Source organism: Glandiceps talaboti, chromosome 9 (assembly GCF_964340395.1).
Source record: "Glandiceps talaboti chromosome 9, keGlaTala1.1, whole genome shotgun sequence".
Lineage (NCBI taxonomy): Eukaryota > Metazoa > Hemichordata > Enteropneusta > Spengelidae > Glandiceps > Glandiceps talaboti.
Window position 1 is genome coordinate 9,714,071 of NC_135557.1, and position 22,073 is coordinate 9,736,143.

The following is a 22,073-nucleotide window of genomic DNA, read 5'->3' on the forward strand; positions in this document are numbered from 1 at the left end:
TTCATGAATGGAGACATGGACAAACAAACAGACAAACACACCAATAATGTTACGTTACCCAAATCGCTAAACAAATTTTGACAGTCTTCGGCCACTCATTTTTTTCCTGCTGAATGAATTCAAATATAGGGAATGATATATTTATATACCTACCCACCCCACCCCACCCCCACCCCAACCCCAACCACCAGCAAAATTTACGAATAATTGGGAAAAGTAGTTGAAACGTTTGACTCATAATTCGAGCACAGGAGAACCAGTGATGTAAGCACATATCGTCGTGACGTAGCGCAACTGGGATATATAACCCATATTTTCTGTTTACAGACAATGTCTTGTTAGTGCATGGTGTAATATTCATCGTTCAGAAAATTTAAATAATGAAATAATGAATACACTTGACGTTGAAAAGTTAACTATTGGTATAATTAATTAACATGTCTAATTGTGAATTGATAAGAGAACGCTGGTAACGTTTTACAAAACATTGGACAGACCATAGACTCTCCAACCACGTGGGTGGAGGGTCTATGGACAGACAGACAAACAGCTATACTGGTTGAAAGAGGAACTAACTTTACAAATTCCCCCAGGGCAAATTCCACGCCGGTGACGTGTTGGAAGTTGGCAATTGTCACTGTTTGATTCAATCAATAAAAGGCGGGTGTGTTTGTCAATACACGCTTTTACAATACATTATGAATAGGAGAGTTACCTCTGTATTGAAAATTCAACGCTAATCAAATATCGTTCCTTTGCAGCAGTTGATCCTTGTATTGGTCGAAGTTTAAGGAACGCTCAAACCAGCGACTATGTGATCGAATCATAGCGACATATTGAGATACACCTCAGACCACTATGGTCTACTATGGTCTGAGGATACACCAAGCGTTGCATGGAAAATACAACATAGCACAGCGCCATGGATTACACAATGTGTTCATGATCACGTTTATCCAGACTGCAAGATTCGGAGAAGAATTGTTGTACAGTATCCTCGCAGGATACACATGACACGTACACATGCCTGGAGTAGACGGTGTGTACGGACCGTGCTTCCGAAGATTTCCGATCAAAGTCGAAGGACGTCAGTGTGTGCTGAATTAACTCTCTCTGTTTAGAACACTGTCGATGCCAGCATTCGAATGCATTAACATTTGTCTGTTGCTTAGCTCGAGGGTCTTCCTACACCAGTGATGGACTCATGGTGCTTGACAAGTTTTTTTCAGCAAACTCTTTGATTTAATCGACAAATTCCGAAGATGTCTGCGAGTGAGCTTTGGTCAAATATTATAACGCCTCTTTTGTATAATGTGTTTCATCGATTTTGCCATGCCTGATCTGATCATATAGATACTTATAAGAAATGCAAGGTAAGTTAAACATTTAAATAACTCACAATTTATAATGATGGCAAATACTACAACATTATGTCAATATTTAAAGTCATAAGTACATATATCAGTAGATACAGACGTGTATGTATATATGTATTTATTTATTTACTTATGTGTGTACATGTGATTTTAAATATTTACATAACATTTTTTCACATATCACACACATACATACATACATACATACATACATACATACATACATACATACATATATACATACAGACAAACAAACATACATACATACATACATACATACATACATACATACATACATACATACATACATACGTGCATACATACATACATACATACATACATACATACATACATACATACATACATACGCACATACATACGCACGCACGCACGCACACACACACACACGCACACACGTACACACACACGAATACATACAATTTCGAGATAAAACTAAAATTGAATTTATAATGGAGTTTTTGTGTGGTACTTTCATTTGAACTCGACCATTTAGGATCAAAGTTTGACAGGCGTATTAAACTTGCATTGTATATTATTTTCTAAAATATATTACTAATATATCGTCGGTATTTGTAACATCGTGAAGGCGTCCTTAAATTGTTGTCAAGGTATTTTTCGTACTTATGCTAATTCGTTTGAGTATTGCATGACGTCATCTAATCGTGTGATATGTCAGGTTTTGCCAAGTCATCTTCTCCTACGTACATTTCGTTTATTATATTGATATTACACTTTAAATTTGAAAATCATCAGCATAATTTAGCCAAAGTAAAATTATTTGTCCGTACAATTCGAAGAAACTTCTTTTCTACAAAAAATGAAATAAGTCTTATTTTACTTGGGATATCTCCGATTGGCATAGGTCATGGGTCACGGGTTCATGTGCAATAATAGATAATACATAAGAACATTCCAATCATTTTTTTTTCAAAAGGGATGTGTGTGATGTAACCAAATTAGAATTACTGGTCTATGCAATTCGCAGAAAGTTAGGTTCTTCTAAACTTGAAAATTAAAAAGGGAGAGCTATGAAATATGTATGTGTTAATTTTGGATGGGATATCACCGATAGGCCTTGCTCATAGGTGATGGGTCATGCGCAGAAGATAATACGAACATCACATTTTTATCGATAAGTGTATGCTCAAAAGTGATATGTGCGAGTGCATCAAAGTATTGTTTTGTTTTTTGAATTCGTAGAAATTTCGCCTTTGTTTAACAAAATTCACGTGAGATGTGAAATAAGCATTATTTTTGGATGGGGGAACCCCTTTTGGCCTAGTTCATAGGTCACGTTTCGTGTACAAAAGTTCAAATGTGTCAAACAATATAAGGTTTTAGATCAATTTATAGCTAAATGTGTGAATAGAATTCGCAGAAAGTTCATTTTTGTTAAATTTTATCATAGCGAGGGCTGTGAAATAAATATTATTTTTAGATGGGATAATCCCGATTGGTGTAGGTCATAGGTCACGGGTCATGCGCACAAAAATATTATGCTACAGTTCATAACAGAACAGAGTCTGGTTCAAGATGGCACGTTATTCGACAGTTGTGATTTTTAGTGGTAAGTCTTATTTCTGGATTAAGAAAATCTTGTTTACAGAAAACTTGCTGAATTTGAAATGCGTAAAGTCACAGTGATCGGCATAACATTAACATTTATAATTAGTGTACACATTTATCAAGTTCTTCGACATCAAAATGTTTTTTTTTCCTGAATCCTTTCTAAACGTGGTTCTTTTGAAGATTATTATGTTATAATCGAGTTGTTTAAATTTCTAAAATATTTAGTATATATACATGTTATAATCTATATTACTAGTATTTGTGATAAAGTTTGGTGCGTCATGACACCAAATCAGACATGGAACATATCATTACAAGTGTGCGACGCCCACACACCTAAGTTTACATCTTCACGATGTCTGGAGATATAATATTCGTTCGAGGAGAATTCCTTGATATTAGTATTTTCCTTTTTTAACGAACAATCTTTTAGTCGAATTATCAGCCAACATACTGAGTCAAGCTTTCTGATACGTATATACACCTGCCATGTCAGGCAAGTACAAATTAGTAATACATTGGACATTCTAAATGTCAAAGTCGCCGTTTGTGACGTCATTAAATGTGACACTCCTCGCTCACTACTAAGCTGACCGGGCCTACTAACGAGTTACCCGAGAGGTTGTGACGTTATATGATCACGCATCCCTGTTTTGACTGTCTTTAATTAATAGCCTGACGACTCTAAAACCAATTTATTACGGTCGACGTCAACAAATTGTGCAAAGCAATCGAAATCTTTTTTATTTAATATTATTTGATTTATTTTTGTATCATCAAAGTTTCATTTGCGATCCTAGATTTGGAGAGGTTGGTGCCAAACAGGCCTAAAGTCATTATTTGTGATTGTTCACTTTGATGATTTTTTTTTTCAAAGTGTGATTCCAAATCTCTTAAAAGTCAACCGTTAGTTTGAAAGATAACTAAACAGAAATGTGAACTAAAGTCAGTTCAGTGTCAATATGGCTATATCTTATTATGTTCTAAAAATGACATATTTCTCAAAAGCGCCATTGAAATTTTCTGATAGTTTACTCTTTTTTGTTTGATCTCACCGCAGACAAGTAAGTGATCTCACCAATCTGTACACCAAGTTACTTAAGACACACGATTTGGAAACTATAGCATGTTAACTTAATGGAAATTATGGGATTTTTTAGATTTTATCTTTGAGATGGCAGTAGACCGATTCTCTAATTCTACTTGTCGACGATCTGATTTCATCAAAAATTACGTCATGATATTAATGTGCAAAACAGTGACAAGTTGATTACGTTCCACGAACTCACCCTGAAATCTGCAGACTCATCACTAAGACTGTTAACCTGTACGTCATTCACTTCGCTTCTAGAAAGCTTGAAATAAGCCAGATTGGCATAGGTCATGGGTCACAGCTCATGCGCAATAACAGATAATACATAAGAACATTACAGTCATTTTTTTTCTCACAAGGGATGTGTGTGATGTAACCAAAAATATAAAATAACAAAATAGTATTACTGGTCTATATAATTCGCAGAAAGTTAGTTTCTTCTAAACTTGAAAACTAGAAAGGGAGAGCTATGAAATATGTGTTAATTTTGGATGGGATATCACCGATATGACTTGCTCATAGGTGATGGGGTCATGCGCAAAAGATAATACGAACATCACATTTTTATCGATAAGTGTATGCTCAAAAGTGATATGTGCGAGTGCATCAAAGTATTGTTTGTTTGTTTTTGAATTCGTAGAAATTTCGCCTTTGTTTAACATAATTCACGTGAGCTGTGAAATAAGCATTAATTTTAGATGGAGGAACCCCCTTTTGGCTTAGGTCATAGGTCACGTTTCGTGTACAAAAGTTCAAATGTGTCAATCAATATAAGGTTTTAGATAAATTTATAGCTAAATGTGTGAATAGAATTCGCAGAAAGTTCATTTTTGTTAAACTTTATCATAGAGAGGGCTGTGAAATAAATATTATTTTTAGATGGGATAATCCCGATTGGTGTAGGTCATAGGTCACGGGTCATGCGCAAAACAATATTATTATAGCAGAACTCTCTGCAGTTCATAACAGAACAGAGTGTGGTTCAAGATGGCACGTAATTCGACAGTTGCGATTTTTAGTGGTAAGTCTCTTTTCAGGTTTAAGAAAACCTTGTTTACAGAAAACTTGCTGAATTTGAAATGCGTAAAGTCACAGTGATCAGCAAAACATTAACATTTATAATTAGTGTACACATTTATCAAGTTCTTCGACTTCAAAATGTAAATTTGTTTTCACGAATCCTTTCTAAACGTGGTTCTTTTGAAGATTATTATGTTATAATCGAGTTGTTAAAATTTCTAAAATATGTAGTATATATACATGTTATAATCTATATTACTAGTATTTGTGATAAAGTTTGGTGCGTCATGACACCCAATCAGACATGGAACATACCATTACAAGTGTGCCACCCTCACACCTAAGTTTACATCTTCACGATGTCTGGAGATATGATATTCTTTCGAGGAGAATTCCTTGATATTAGTATTTTCCCTTTTTAATGAACGATCTTTTAGTCGAATTATCAGCCAACATACTGAGTCAAGCTTTCTCTTTCTGATACATATACACACCTGCCATGTCAGACAAGTAACAGTGTGTAATACATTAGACATTTTAAATGTCAAAGTCGCCGTTTGTGACGTCATTAAATATGACACTCTTCGCTCACTACTAAGCTGACCTACTAACGAGTTACCCGAGAGGTTGTGATGTTATATGATCATATACCCCTGTTTTGACTCTTGACCTGACGACTTTAAAACCTATTTATTCCGGTCGACGTGAAAAACTTGTTGCAAATCAATCGAAAGGTTTTTATTAATATTATTTGATTTATTTTTTTTTATCACCAAAGTTTTATTTGTGATCCCAGATTTGGAGAGGTCGGTGCCAAACAGGACTGAAATCATTATCTGTGATTATTCACTTTGATATTTTTTTTTCCAAATGTGATTCCAGATCTCATAAAGACCAACCATTATTTTGAAAGATAACAAAAATGTGAACTAAAGTCAGTTCAGAATCAAAATATGCTATATCTTATTATGTTTTAAAACTGGCATATTTCTCAAAAGCCCCCAATGAAATTTTCTGTTTGATCTCACCACAGACAAGTAAGTGATCTCACCAATATAATATGTACACCAAGTTAATTAAGACATACGATTTGGAAACTATAGCATGTTAACTTAATGGAAATTATGGGCTTTTTTTAGATTTTCTCTTTGAGATGGCAGTAGACCGATTCTCTAATTCTACTTGTCGACGATCTGATTTCGCTAAGATTACGTCATGCAAAACAGTGACAAGTTGATTACGTTTCACGAACTCACCCTGAAATCTGCAGACTCATCTCTAGGACTGTTAACCTGTACGTCATTCATTGTATTCAAGTCAGTTACAACTTATACCATATTACAAATCACTGAGACATGTAGAGACATAATTTGACAAAATAATCAGATTTATACTGAATGCCTCCTATAAGGGAATTACTAATTATGCAACTTTTTTTATTAAAACTGTAAGCTATATCAACAAATTTTATATAATGTACCCGTTTTTTTATGGTTAACATTGTGTAGGGATATTGAAATTCAAGTATGCATTGACACAGACAGACATTCCCTTTTAATACCCCCTTACCCTTACAGAAGGTAAAAAGCACGACTAATTCAAAAATGTCACCAGATAACAAGGTGAATATCGTACACTACATATTTTTGATAGAAACACTACCATGTGTTGCCAATTCATTGTTATTCTATTATGGGGTATACGTTTATTTGTTTACTAGTATCCCGAAGTGTGTTTGCTCTCTCTCTCTCTCTCTCTCTCTCTCTCTCTCTCTCTCTCTCTCTCTCTCTCTCTCTCTCTCTCTCTCTCTCTCTCTCTCTCTCTCTCTCTCTCTCTCTCTCCTCTCTCTCTCTCTCTCTCTCTCTCTCTCTCTCTCTCCCTCCTCCCTCCCTCCCTCCCTCCCTCCCTCCTCTCTCTCTCTCTCTCTCTCTCTCTCTCTCTCTCTCTCTCTCTCTCTCTCTCTCTCTCTCTCTCTCTCTCTCTCTCTCTCTCTCTCTCTCTCTCTCTCTCTCTCTCTCTCTCTCCAATACAATAACGACAACAAAGTTATTAGTACATTTAATAAGCTATCATGTAGCCGTTCCTTCGATCCTCAACCTCAGCTTATTACATTCGAAGAGGCTCTCAGTTTAATAAATGGTATATATTTAGTTTCCTCGTTCATCGTCTTTGAATACAAATTATTCATTGATAACAAGTGTATACAATTCCTGTGTCAATACCATGTCAGACCACTACACATCTTTCTTTCAAGTTCTACCATTCATCACATCAACCATGTAATAGTAGTAAGGTAATTATTGGATACAGTTAGTAAGGCATGTGATGTGACGACACATTAATGAAAATAATATTTATTGACTACAAGTCATAAAATAATTTAAAGATTAGTTATTATAGAACATACAGCTGTGGGCATCCAAGTGTGTGAATCCCCTTGTGTAACTAGTCAGACTAAATTGATTGTAAAAGGTAGATTTCAGTTAGTAACTGACAAGTTATATTCTTATCATACACATACTAATAAGGCTGTTACGTTGGCACCCAACTGGGTCGCAATGATCACACTGTAATTTAATGTCTATAAACTAACAGTACTGTTTTCTCTAGTCATCATTGCTCGTTAACCAGTCAACACAATCAAAACACGTGTCATGTATATTCAGTGAACTTTACTCCCGGATACATGATGCGTTATACTATAGGTTGATTGCTCACCTCAGTCATACAATCATTAAATTTCAATGCATATTCGTATCAGAACTCCGGCAATGAGATGATGATAGTTAAACGATTTTTTTTTAACGGTAAGTCGTTCTTCAAAACACCAGCTATATAAAAATAGTATAGTTTGTGTGACATTTATAATGGTAACCTATAGTTTCCAAGTATAATTTTTAAAAATGCACATTTTTTGAGTTGCTTCTTTTATTCTTAGCCTCACTCACATTACTAGTGACGATCTTTTAAAACAATAAGCTGTTTACAATTTGAGTGACTTTTGACTCGTCTACTTCCCCGTCCCGTTAAGATTCCAATCTTAAGTTACCACCAAAACATATCTATACCAGTATACAAGTAGTACACACACACACACACACACACATACATACATACATACATACATACATACATACATACATACATACATACATACATACATACATACATACATACACACATACATACATACATACATACATACACACACACAGACATACATACATACATACATACATACATACATACATACATACATACATACACACACACACACACATACATACATACATACATACATACATACATACATACATACATACACACACACAGACATACATACATACATACATACATACATACATACACACACATACATACATACATACATACATACACACACACACATACATACATACATACATACATACATACATACATACATACACACACATACATACATACATACATACATACATACATACACACAGACATCCATCCATACACACACATACATACATACATACATACATACATACATACATACATACATACATACATACATACATACATACATACATACATACATGCAGACATTGTGTGGAGTTCCCCGAACATTGACTTGCACTTCATCATCGTGATGTGATAATACTACGAATTTAAACAAATAAATGAAGGGGTTATTGCATGCCATTAGTGTAAGACAAAAATACTATTGAAAAAAAACCCCACATTTTAAAAACATCAAATTTAAATAATATTTGTCCCGATTATTTGTATTCACTCAGGAATATTTTGGTGAGCTCGGAGAATACACAGGTAATTTTTGGAAAATGTCAACAAGGCGTTTGTGAAATGTGTCACTTTTAGAAAATAACAAAAGAATTTTTTTTTCACTAGGCCATTTTAGTATCATTCACACTCGGTTTGGTGTCAAAGGTCATTATTTAAATGAGTCTATGAAACAGTTGAAACTATAGTTATACCAAGTTACCTTTTTGTACAAATATTGTTTTTTTGTGAAAAAAGAGATCTAGAAACAATACCTAATGAAAATTGGGATTGTTCAAGTGAGTAAAAAAAAGGACAAAATTGGGGTTAGACTCTTTGACCCCACTTCAAAGACTGCCGTCAAATATCCGGGAGAATTTCGTGTGAAATTTGCGAGAATATAAATAACTGTTGTAACTTGTAGGTTGTTTTAGATAAGGCAACTCAAATATGACATTGGGGAATTTGACAATACGGAGAAAAAGACATACAAGTTCTAACACATGATATTACATCATGCCTTTATTAACCAAAGATGACTCAGATTCGCCGTTCGATGTCGCAACCGAGTTGAGGGCCATTCCGTCATAGCTATTTTTGTCTAGATGTGAATTGCGAACACAGCAAATTATCATCATTCGTAGCATGTTTTCGGATATGGAAACAGCACACTTACAGCTCTCTCATCAGGGTTGTCAGTATGTAAAGAATGGTTACCAAACACATTTTAAGATTAGTATTACAACTTAACGGTGAGTCTATTTGAAATTGCTTTATTGATTACACCATATTTATCGCCAAGATCTGTATAACTGTGTACGTGGATGCTGTAAGTTGAACAAAGACGGTGTTACCGTAGCAAGCGATTAAATATGCAGCCTTAGCGGTGACCGTGCATGTTGTTACTGCAACAGTTGTCATTCAGCACATATTATAATCAAATACGCTCAGTTTGACACGCTCGATGTATCTGAAGTATCGCTGTTTTTAAAACAGTGTTAGGTCGACATCATTACGAGCGTGCCATGTGAGACCAGTCATGACGTCATCACACGGTCGGATGCTTTTATTTATTTCTAGCATTTTATGTAACCAGTACTTCTGCAATTCAAGCGAGTCAGGTTATTTTCTCTGACGTCAGGTGTAACAAGTTTAATAAAACGGATTTTAAAATGATGAACCCGTCAATTACAACCAATTTTCTGTGTTTTCTAATGAAAAACGGAAGTACATTATCCCTGGATTTTCCCTTTTCGTCACAGCTCTAAAAATAGTACCGGGGAATTCCCCGCATTCCGATCTCGCCTCATCCATGGTTATTGAAATAATGACCTTTGACACCAATTCAAGTGCCGCGTCAATGACGTCATGCCTGTACTGGTATACACATGCATATGCGCAAATTACAGCTGTTGGGCCATCGCTTGGCCTATTTACAACGACACAATCATTCCCTCGTTATTACCGTATATATGGTAGGCGTAAAAATATGTTCAGTTGACTCTGAAACTCAGTGGTAATCTCCCTGGAGAGATTTACTCTTTTTTTTTTGGGGGGGGGGGGGGAGAGAAAGCGTGAGACTCGAATACACCACCTTTTGTTTGTTGATGAATTATTCAAAGTTATCTCGTTTTAAACGTAAAAACTAGGAGAACTACAAGCACATTTTGTTTCCCACGTCCTTTAACACCCAAAAATAAACAATTTGAAATGAAACCAAATAAAATACCAAGCACAAAAAAATCGGTTTTTCGATAACACGACCGACCCAAGTTTAAGCCCCCAACCCTAAATATTTTTTTTTTACATTTCAAACCAAAAAATAAGAAATTCTTTATCTTCCTGACCTTTATGCATGTCTATTTTCTTTCCCCATTGATGTCTGTACATATTTCATCAAAATATCATAGATGGGATATTCTAACCGACATGCTGTTTGTTTGTGGGTCGAAACAATAAAAAAAAATAAAATAAAATAAAATAAAATAAAATAAAATAAAATAAATTGAAATGAAATGAAAAAAAAAATTGAAAAGAAACGAATTTTTTTTTTTTGAAATCTTCTGACGTCAGGTGTAACAAGTTTAATCAAACAGATTTGAAAAATGATGAACCCGTCAATTACAACCAATTTTGTGTGTTTAAAGACGGTTTTCTAATGAAAAACGGAAGTACATTATCCCTGGATTTTCCCTTTTCGTCACAGCTCTAAAAATAGTACCGGGGAATTCCCCGCATTCCGATCTCGACTCATGGTCATTGTAATAATGACCTTTGACACCAATTCAAGTGCCGCGTCAATGACGTATGTGCCTGTACTGGTAAAGTACATATGCATATGTGCAAATTACAGCTATTGGGCCATCGCTTGGCCTATTTACAACGATACAATCATTCCCACGGTATTACCGTATATATGGTAGGCGTAAAAATATGTTCAGTTGACTCTGAAACTCAGTGGTAATCTCCCTGGAGAGATTTACTGTCTTTTTTTTGGGGGGGGGGGGGGGGAGGGAGAGAAAGCGAGAGACTCGAATACACCACCTTTTGTTTGTTGAAGAATTATTCAAAGTTATCTCGTTTTAAACGTAGAAACTAGGAGAACTACAAGCACATTTTGTTTCCCACGTCCTTTAACACCCAAAAATAAACAATTTGAAATGAAACCAAATAAAATACTAAAGCCAAAAAATCGTTTGTTTTTTTCGATAAACCGACCGACCTAACGGTTCAAGCCCCCAACCCTAAATATTTTTTTTTTTACATTTCAAACAAACAAATAAGAAAATCTTTATCTTCTTGACCTTCACACACATCTGTTTTCTTTCCCCAGTGATGTCTGTACATATTTCATCAAAATATCATAGACGGGATATTCTAACCGACCGAAATTAAATTAAATTAAAATAAATTAAATTAAATTAAATTAAATTAAATTAAATTAAATTATATCAAATTCCGGCCAATGTGCTAAGTTTAAGTTTTTAAAAAATGAAATATATTTACTAATACCTGTTATTTTCCTTTCCGTTTATTACAGTGTGTGTGCAGGTGTTTAAATTAGTATGTGGCAATGCAGGTGACACTTTTTGTGAAATTGTTCCGAGCGGTCAGGAGATCGCTGTTAATGACGTTGACTCTATTACATATGCAGTACAATTAACAATGCCGATGACTAGTTCAAGTGAATTTCACCTCACGCTAATGTCAAAGGATAGGGACAGCAGTGACATATATAGGACGGTTTTGCAAGATATCCATGGCGCTGGAATATCAGGGACGTGTTATTCCTTAGAAAGCCATTTCCAGATTGATTCACAGCTGGGATCAGTGGCTGTGAAACTGCACCACTGTGCCCGTAAAGACAATGTTTCCCATAAGCTGCATGTTCTTCAACTAGACAGTAAAGACGGCAGGATTGTAGGCGACTGTAATGCAGAGAATGTGATCACAGTTACAAGGAATACCTTATCGATATCTACACCGCAAGGTATGATGCTATATATATTTATGTAAATAAAGTGTTTTGCATGTGTTTATCTTTTCGATGTGTGTTTTCATCAATTCAAATAGTTTTTTTCTTAAATTTAGTTCTTAATACACAAAACCGCTTTTGAACGATTGGACTAAGGCCGTAGATGTGTGTGTGTGTGTGTATGTGTGTGTGCGTGTGTGTGTATGTGTGTGTGTGTGTGTGTGTGTGTGTGTGTGTGTGTGTCGCAGTGTGTACCTGTGTATGAATGTACAGAACTAGTGTAACGAATTATCAAAACGTGTAAGGTTGACTCTATGTTCTTTTCTGTTTCACATTACCCGACCGACCCACATTTTCAACTCCAACACTAAAATAAAAAGCGTTTGCGGAACAGCGCCCTCTGACAAGAATGAAAAAAAAAGAGTCTAGACAGTCGATGTCATCTTCAATCGTGGTGGCGATGACGACACTTGTTAACGAACAAAGCATTTTTTTATGCCGGAAACTATTCAAGTAGGGGCTGAAAACATGCTAATTGTGTAGAGAAGTTGGGAAACGGTTTGTTACCAGGAATCCAATAAAATGAAGATAGAAAGGAGGAAAAGGAGATGCAGAGAAATATGAAGAAGATGATTTTTTTTAAACTGTTACTTTTTTTTAATCGCCCGATCGACCCATAATTGTCATGATAATGACAATGAGAAGCATTATAACAAATGGGATCATCCTAATCATGGCAGTATCACCCAGGTTGAACTTCCATGGTGCCATTTACGCCGCCGATAGGTGCCCTCAAACACCTGTGTACTATATGTATACGTAAAGAGAAGACTTATGGACCGATGAGGGCGGTATGACACGACGCACGCTTAAATCAAAACTCAGCCGAACTGATTCCAATGTAATGTGTTAGTAGGTTATGTGGGATATTATGTAAAGTAATGCTAGGAAATCACACAACAAAGGTAGTTGAATTGTATAATTCAAGCTCAAGCCCGGGTAACTTTGATAATAAGTTGATAAACCAATGGCTGTGGCACGGTACTCTTTACACGTGTCTCGTCAAATGTCTCTGTTACTTAATATACAATTTAGTATATATGTGTGTACTGGTCGAATAGTTTCAAATGTGAACTTCTGTGTTTATTTTCATCACTCATTCATGTTCATGACGTCACACGATTACATATGTATTCACTGTTACCCCACACTGAGAGTGGTTTCATTTATCCAGTTAAATTAACATGGATTGTGTTTGTTTTATCTAGATATCATCCCGGGTCAGCAGGGAACTACTGCACGAACTGACAGCCTTGAAGTTGTCGACCACGAAGTAGCAACAGCTCAAGGTAAGACTCTAGATATCAGATCAGGGGGTTTTGAAATTTTAGGTGTGGACATTCTCAGTGTATGTTACCATGACGTTGCGTTGCAGAAAAAAGAGAGGGATTTATGACGGCGGGGGGGGGGGTCAGTTTCGCGCACACATTAGGGTGGGAGTGGAACACTTTTTGAGCATATTAGTTTTTGAGCGTAATAGTTTTGGTAGTACTGGAACTCTTTCTTGGTTGTAACGCGGAGTTTCACGCATTGTGCGATCATCAGATGATCTGATTGTCTGATGATCGCACAATGCGTGAAACTCCGCGTTACAACCAAGAAAGAGTTCCAGTACTACCAAAACTATATATATATATATATATATATATATATATATATATATATATATATATATATATATATATATATATATATATATATATATATATATATATCACCTATATATATATATATATATATATAGTGTTTATTTACCCAAAAGCACAAATGAACATTACAGATACACATACAAAAATACTATTTCGTGGGTAAATAGGGGAATCGGGATTTAGCTTACAGCTATTCAAGCCTGTCCCCTACCATAGTTATATACAATGTTTGACAGCAAAGTGATATAGCAAAAGGAAATACATAGTACCTCGGAGTTCATAGTACTTATGAAGAACATACGGTAACAATAAATTGTACAGTGGTTTAATTTACTCTTCTAGAAGAAATTGTTTATAAGATCGCTTAAATTCGTTTAGCGTATTGATGCATCTTATGTTGACAGGGATGCTATTCCAGATTTTTGCCCCTGAGAAGGAGAAAGAAAACTGACCTGAGTTTGTTCTGGCATAATATGGATAAATATTTTGATATGAACAGAGTCTTGTATTGTAGTTATGGTGTGAAGGTTCAAAATAATCATACAAAGTGTGTGGTGATAGTTGATGGATCAAGCCATAAATAAAGGAACCTATCAAATATCTATGCAGTTTAAAAACATCTAGAATATTCAACTGAGCAAACAAAGGAGATGAGTGATCCGTTGGAGATTTAAACAAAACTGTTCGAACAATCATTTTCTGTGACATTAATATACGATTTAGATGTGATGAATAAGTGTTACCCCAAACCTCAAGGCCATAGTTGATATGGGGGAGTATGAATGTGTTGTACAAGAGTAGTAAAATGTGTAATGGTAATATATGTCTAAGTCTATACAAAATCCCACACTTTATTCTGATTAGCTTGTTTACCTTTTCGATGTGGTCGGACCAAGAGAGATGTTTGTCTAAAGTAATTCCCACAAAGGTGACAACATACTCCTCCTTGATGCTTTTGCCTTGTAATGTGATATCACCAATCAAATTTACTTTCTTGTTGCGCCCTCTAAATACTATAAAATTTGATTTTTCACTATTTATTGTCAATTTGTTTGTATTGCACCAACGTTGAACCTCGTGTAATTGACCCGAAACACGATCCAAATTAATTTCCCCAACCTGTGAATAGGTATGAAAGAGATTGGTATCGTCTGCGAACAAACGGAAATCAAAGAAAGAGGACGAGTTTGGAAGATCATTTATATACATTAAAAACAAAGTCGGGCCTAGTACAGAGCCTTGGGGTACTCCAAAGTGAATAAAACGTTTTTCCGATATATGACCGTTTAGCTGGACAAACTGAGAGCGACCTGACAGGTAGCTTTTGAACCAGTTATGACAAGTGCCCCGGAACCCGTAATGTTCAAGCTTGGCTAATAAGATCGAATGATCGATTGTATCGAACGCTTTACTGAAATCAATAAATACCCCTAGAGTGAAATTCCCTTTATCAATCTCTTTAAGAATGTGATTTACTAAATTAATCAAGGTAAGTTTGGTACTGTGATTCTCTCTGAAACCATATTGATGTCTATACAAAATATTAAATTTGTCCAGATAAGAGATGATTTGTTTATTTATGACTTTTTCAATGATTTTACTGAATAGGGGCAAAATAGATATAGGTCTATAGTTTCCAACAGAGTCATTCTCCCCTTTCTTGAAAATGGGTTTCACTTTGGCGACCTTCAACGCTGATGGGAATGTACCAATTAAAAATGAACAATTTATGACGTGAGCCAAAGGCGGCGCTATTACTTCAGCAGCATCAATGAGGAGTCGGGGAGTTAAATTATCCCACCCACTAGCCTTTTTTCTATCTAAATTAATTAAAAGCGCTTTGATATCAAGAGGCGTAACAGGTTGAAGAAAAAATGATTGTAACTGAGGTAAGCCCATATTTTGCCAAAAATCACAATTGGTCGGCGGAATATTATTTGCCAACCTTTGACCTACACTAACAAAATATTTGTTGAACTCCTCAACAACATCAGCTGGTTCTGATACAATACGCGTAGAACTATTTGCATCCACCTTTAGAGTAGGTGGTACTTTATCTGAACAGTTTTTCTTGCCTAACACGTCATTAATTACATTCCACAACCTGGCACCCTTACTAACAGTAAATAAATCAGCATAATAAGTCTGTTTCGCTTTTCTTATTGTACTTGTAAGAATGTTCCTGTAGGTTTTATAACGTAACACTACATCTTGGTTATGCTGACTAGAGATTACCTTTGACAACAGCTTATGTTTTGTTTTTACTGATTTCTTGATTGCTTTTGTAATCCATGGATTCTTTTTCCTTTTAACTTTGACAACTTTTACTTTCAGCGGTGCATGGTGGTCACAAACATCGGTAAATAAACTACTAAATGCATCAAATGCTTCATCCACATTGCTGTTGTTATTGATAACGGAACTCCAGTCAACATATTGTAGGTCCGAAATAAAGCTATCTCGATCATAATTCTTGAAATCCCTCTTTGTGACTGATTGTGAAATTGGTAAATTAATATTAAAGTTTTCAAACATTGCAAAAATTGGAAAGTGGTCAGATATATCTGTAACAAGTGTACCAGTATTTACATGACAAGTATTTATATTTGTATAAATATGATCAATTGTAGACGAAGAAGAAGCAGTGACCCTCGTTGGTAGTGTGATAATCTGATTGAGGAGAAAGCATTGCATCTTGGATATAAAATTCACTGTGTTACAATCTGACTTTCCACTGTCAATGTTGAAGTCTCCCATGAGGATACAAAATTTCCTATCTAACTTGACCTTGCAAAGTACATCAGAAAGACTATTTTCAAATTCTACAATATCTGTCCCTGGCTTGCGATATAAAACTCCAACAATGATTCGGTTTTTTCTGCCATAAATTTCAAACCATATCGATTCTGAATGAATAACATTAAACTGTAACATCTTATAGGTGAGAGATGAATGAATATATGCTGCTACTCCTCCTCCCTGACCAGTCTTTCTGCAATTTATTTCAAGGGAATAATTGTGTATATTAAGATGATTTGGGTTATCAACTTTCCATGTTTCAGAGACACCAATAATATGGAATTGACTTGTAATACACTGATTGTACAAAAGACGGACGTCATCTATACAATTGGAAAGAGAACGGGCATTTATGTGTGACACACAAAATGAATTGGTAAAATCATGGCAAAAATTTTGGTTGAACGTAGTTGGCTCTAAAGAATGATTTACAACAGTAAATAAATTGTCTATGTTACTTTGGTTACAATTCATCTACTAAATGGAGAAAAATACATTACCAAAGAAAAAACAATAAATGTTATATCCAGTATTGACTCTTACTGTCTGTTTGTCATTCTGTTGATGTCTTGAACTGAAGATATCTTGATAGCAGGATCCCCTTGACAGCGTCTGACATATATTGTGCCGTTATATGTCCAAATATAGTTCCACCTCAGAGCCTTCTTTTTTTCGTTGACTTTGTTGAATAGCTGTCTGTTAGACGGTGTCAGGTTTTCATTTATGTAGATACGGTTTTGTGTGTCATTGTCAATATTCATGTCCTTGCTAGATTTGTTCTTGATGTTTCTCTTCCCATTGTAGATTGCATTTCGGACCGTTCTTCTCGTGAATTTCACTATAATTGGGGTAGGTTTGTTTTCGTTGTGTGTTCTGGTTGCTAGTCGATGACTAATGTCTATGTCATATTTAGATATGTTTACTCCGGATGCTTCAGCTACTTTCTTCACAATTGTGTCTGTGTCTTCATCTGGATGTTCAGGAACGCCGTGAATTTCAAGATTATTTCTTCTTGAGTACTGCTGTAGATCTTGAAGCTCCTTTTGTGTTGTACTCATGTTGCCGCTAACTACTTCTAGTTGTTCTTTTAGGTTTTTATTTTCAATCTGAATTTCCTCCATCCTTTTCTGGTAAACGTCAAAGAAGTTACTAATATATTCGACAGAGGTTTGTAACTCACACAGTTTCCTTTCAACGGTCGGTATCTTGTCTATCTTCTCGCTTAGTAGTGCAAGGGTAGACTGAATCTGTGTTAGTTGACTATTATCTCCATTGTCGGCCATCTTGGCATTGTCTTGGGACTTGGCAGCTGCATTTGAACTTGATGGCGGGAAACGTTTTGCCTCACATTTCCTACATAATTCGAGATCTCCTTGGCATAATCGCACACCTCGCGAATGCCCACAGTCGTTGCATTTCATGCTGCTGTTCTTGAGGTCGGGTTGATGTTTACATTGGTAGTATTGGATGTTTTTTACGGAGCTATGCGTAACGCGTTGTTACTCATCTGCTGCTTAGCTATTAATATATATATATTAATCTCATAGTCATTTCACAAACGGTTCCAAAAGCTGTGAAATGTTTTATTAGGTGAATTAAAAGACATTGTAATTCAAATTCGAATTAAACGAATTCGAAAACCCATGACTTTGAAATAAACTCTATGAATAATCGTTACATCTATAGTTTGCCATAATTTTGAATATTAATGTATTTTTGCATGTACATTTTAACGAATCTGTCGACAGTCGTTCGTGCCTTTTTTTGCTACGTTTCATCTAAAATAATTTAAAGTCGTCGCCTCACTCCGTAGCACTCACTGTTTCTATCATTACGCAGTTATAGTATTGCTCTGGATTGGAGCGAAGCGACGACTTTAGTTTTAAATAAAGCGTCGCAAAAAAGGCACAGACGACTATCTAATTTGCATGTACTACAGTCAGGGAATGTCTGACTTTTTATCAGTTTATTCTCTTTTTTTTCAGTATTCTATCTCTGAACAATGTTAATTGGTATACTGTTGGTGTACGTTATATAAATAATTTCATTGTTATTATTTATTATTATTATTATTATCATCATCATACATGTTTTTGTCGTTACAGCCATCACAATTCACCATGAAGATGATGATGAAGGTGACTCAGAGAAACACATCTCCGGTTTGGTAATAGGAATAACCTGTTTCTTTGTCGTTATTGTGGTCGGACTGTTACTGGTGCTAATTTTGGTTTTAAAAAACAAGAGAAGAAGGACACATAATCCTGTCACTCCAGTTTAGACAAATCCACAGACACTGAATTGAAGAAGAAAAAAATGTTCGATTTAACGATACGTACATTAGAAGTGGTATATTCATATTGGCTATAAGTATGTTATCTAACAGATAGCCGTGAATACACTGATGTATTAATGGTATGGCAGAAATGTCGCGGGATCAAATGTGTGGATGTGAGAATTTTTTTACCGTGACTCCAGAACCACGACAGTCTCAAACCAGCTGGTAGTACACAATTTCATAAACATGGTGGTGTGTTTCATCTGAAGATGTATACACGCAAACCGGAACCGTCCAGTCCTGAAGTCACGCCAATAAGCCATTTTTCGTCACGCGGCAGATCTCACGAGATCCTGCGTTAAATAATCATCCAGTGTAACCAAGTGACCAACCATTGTTGATTGGCATATTTCCATATCTCACGAGATCTGTAACGAGATGTAAAATCCTGTATTCTATGAAAATCTTGTTAGCGATTTATTTTTGACCTAAATGACAGGTCAATGGTTGTTTGTGCATCTGTTGACTTAGAATAAGATTTTATTGCATTCCATGTTAAGCTGAAATATTCACCATATTGAAACATTAATATTTTTAGACAAACAATGGTGAACAAATATGTATTTTAATGATCAATGTAGAATATTTTTTACCTTCAATATGTAAACTATCCAGCCTTAGATATGCTGGTAACTGTATATGCCGTGATTGGTGATGATTGAACGTTTAAAACTGTTGAAACTTGAAATAGTGTTGGCGTTTTCAAGAGATGAATTCATGTTTGTTTGACTTCATACTGTAAACTGCTGGGTTTACCGTGATTGAGCATCTCATGACATGTTTACTTAGAAACCACTTGAGGGTTCATTTACATATAAAATGTAGTTTTTTACTAATCGTTATTAGTAGCATATGTAGAGATTCGGATCAAATTACATAGACGTAAGCTCAGCTACATCGTGTCATACTGCCATCATCGGTCATATCTTTCACAAATCTAGAGGGGTTGGTCCTATACTAGGATTAGCTCCCAGAATTTGTCTATATATAAGGGCGCCCACATGACACGTGAAGACATGACACAAATATACGAATACAGGTGATTGTGTGAAATCGTATCATTAGAGGTAAAACTTACACGGGGACTCTGTACAGCGCCAACAACGGCCGAACAAATGTCTTGAAGTAAATATGTAAATTCCACGTGGTAAGACAAACGAGCAGTCTCAGTTGTCTATTCGTATCACCTTTTTCAAGAGATCTAATTTGGTGTTATTCCCCGAAATTTCTCTTTCTTCAGACAAGGAAATATGAGCGACCTAAAGGGCCTTTGTCACTATGAGTCGATAGACGAGCAGTGACAAACCTTAGTTCATGAGGATTTCCGACTGAACGAAGAAAAATACTGGAGAATAATATAATTATACCATCGCGACTAATATCAAACGAACATCCGAGAAAGTTGTGATAATTAAGAATGTTTGGACTAATAGTCCGAACACAGTAGAATTAGTGATAAAGACACACATTGTTGTGACAAACGCACGTTGTTGAGACGTAGAACAACCAAAGTATATGCCATATTTTTGTTCAACTTGGCTCTTGCATGGAACACAGCATTTTATTGCCGAAAATCTATATATTTTTGTTGACATTCTGAAATATGTAGGATATTTTGTTGTTCTTTTTATTGTGTTGTGTTTTTTGTGGTTTTGACTTATCATATTTTTTTTTTGTTCTGCTTGAAATATTTCTTTTTTTTTATAATTTTCTATTTTTGTAATTTTCTATTTAATAATATATCAAATTTATTAGATCGTCAGTATGCTTTTATATACCAGCAACTCTCTTATTATAAAACAACCCATGTGAAAAATACTAAATTACTTGTACCTCCCATCAATGGCAATATCTCGACATTTTTTAAGTACTTGAATAGTTTCATACATGCATGCATGCATACACACATAATTACATTCACACACACACACATACATACATACATACACACACACACATACATACATACATACATACATCCATACATACATACATACATACATACATACATACATACATACATACATACATACATAAGTACATACATACATACATACATACATACATACATACATACATACATACATACATACATACATACATACATACATACATACATACATACATACATACATACATAATATTATATTGTTTTGTATTAAGTAGTATAACAGTTTATTAGGTCAGTCATATTTGTCATACTTGAGCAGTTGTTGCAGCAAATAAACAATATTTTGTATGTTTTGCAAAAATAATGTATGTTCGATTATAACGTCTTTGTGTAGGTATGTAGTGTGTGTACAATATTTGTACATGTCAATATTTGTCTATGTCTGTCTATGTCTGTGTATGGTTATGTATATGTGTTTGTGTTTGTGTCTGTAAGCCTAATTTCTAAAAACTCTAGAAATTACGTGATGCGCACTTCAACTCTGATATTGTAAACGGCTTCCTATTTCTGTCGTCGGAATTATTTTGGGGATCTTATCATACGATGGCTGGGGTCAGTTTGTGCCATACGAATATTGGAAGGCTTGTGATTATTTTTCTAATTTTTATTACTAAACGTAAACACATAATAGGGCCAATGTTCATCGTATTTGATGTTTTCTGCCCCTGGCAACCAGCACAGGTCAGTTCGCCATATAATACGATAACTCCTGTCATTCAGACGAGGTCCTTAAATTGTTCAAAACAACAACATGTCCCCCATTGGAGAAAACCCCCCGTGACACGTTCAATATTTGTACAATAAAGTTTATGTATACACTACAAGAATCAATTATTGATATAAATCCTTCTATCAAACCACAATGTTCAAACTCTATTTTAACACATTTCAAGTCCGTGTCTCCAAACTGACTGAAGTACATCTGTATTTAAAAAAAAAATATCGACTACT

The 22,073-nt window shown here is 35.2% G+C and overlaps 1 protein-coding gene across 3 annotated transcripts; it reads left to right on the plus strand.

Annotated features, from left to right (window-relative positions):
- The first annotated feature begins 1,118 nt into the window (after positions 1 to 1,118).
- LOC144440153 (uncharacterized) lies at positions 1,119 to 21,115 on the plus strand. 3 transcript variants are annotated; one of them, XM_078129427.1, is made up of 4 exons: positions 1,119 to 1,373; positions 11,891 to 12,340; positions 13,594 to 13,674; positions 18,939 to 21,115. In XM_078129427.1, the coding sequence occupies exons 1-4, from the start codon at positions 1,367 to 1,369 to the stop codon at positions 19,112 to 19,114; spliced, it is 714 nt and encodes a 237-aa protein (XP_077985553.1). In that variant the 5' UTR covers positions 1,119 to 1,366; the 3' UTR covers positions 19,115 to 21,115. The 3 variants fall into 3 exon arrangements, with proteins under 3 accessions (XP_077985553.1, XP_077985552.1, XP_077985554.1); XM_078129426.1 differs by lacking the exon at positions 1,119 to 1,373 and adding an exon at positions 9,495 to 9,602; XM_078129428.1 differs by lacking the exon at positions 1,119 to 1,373 and adding an exon at positions 11,256 to 11,269.
- The last annotated feature ends 958 nt before the right edge of the window (positions 21,116 to 22,073 follow it).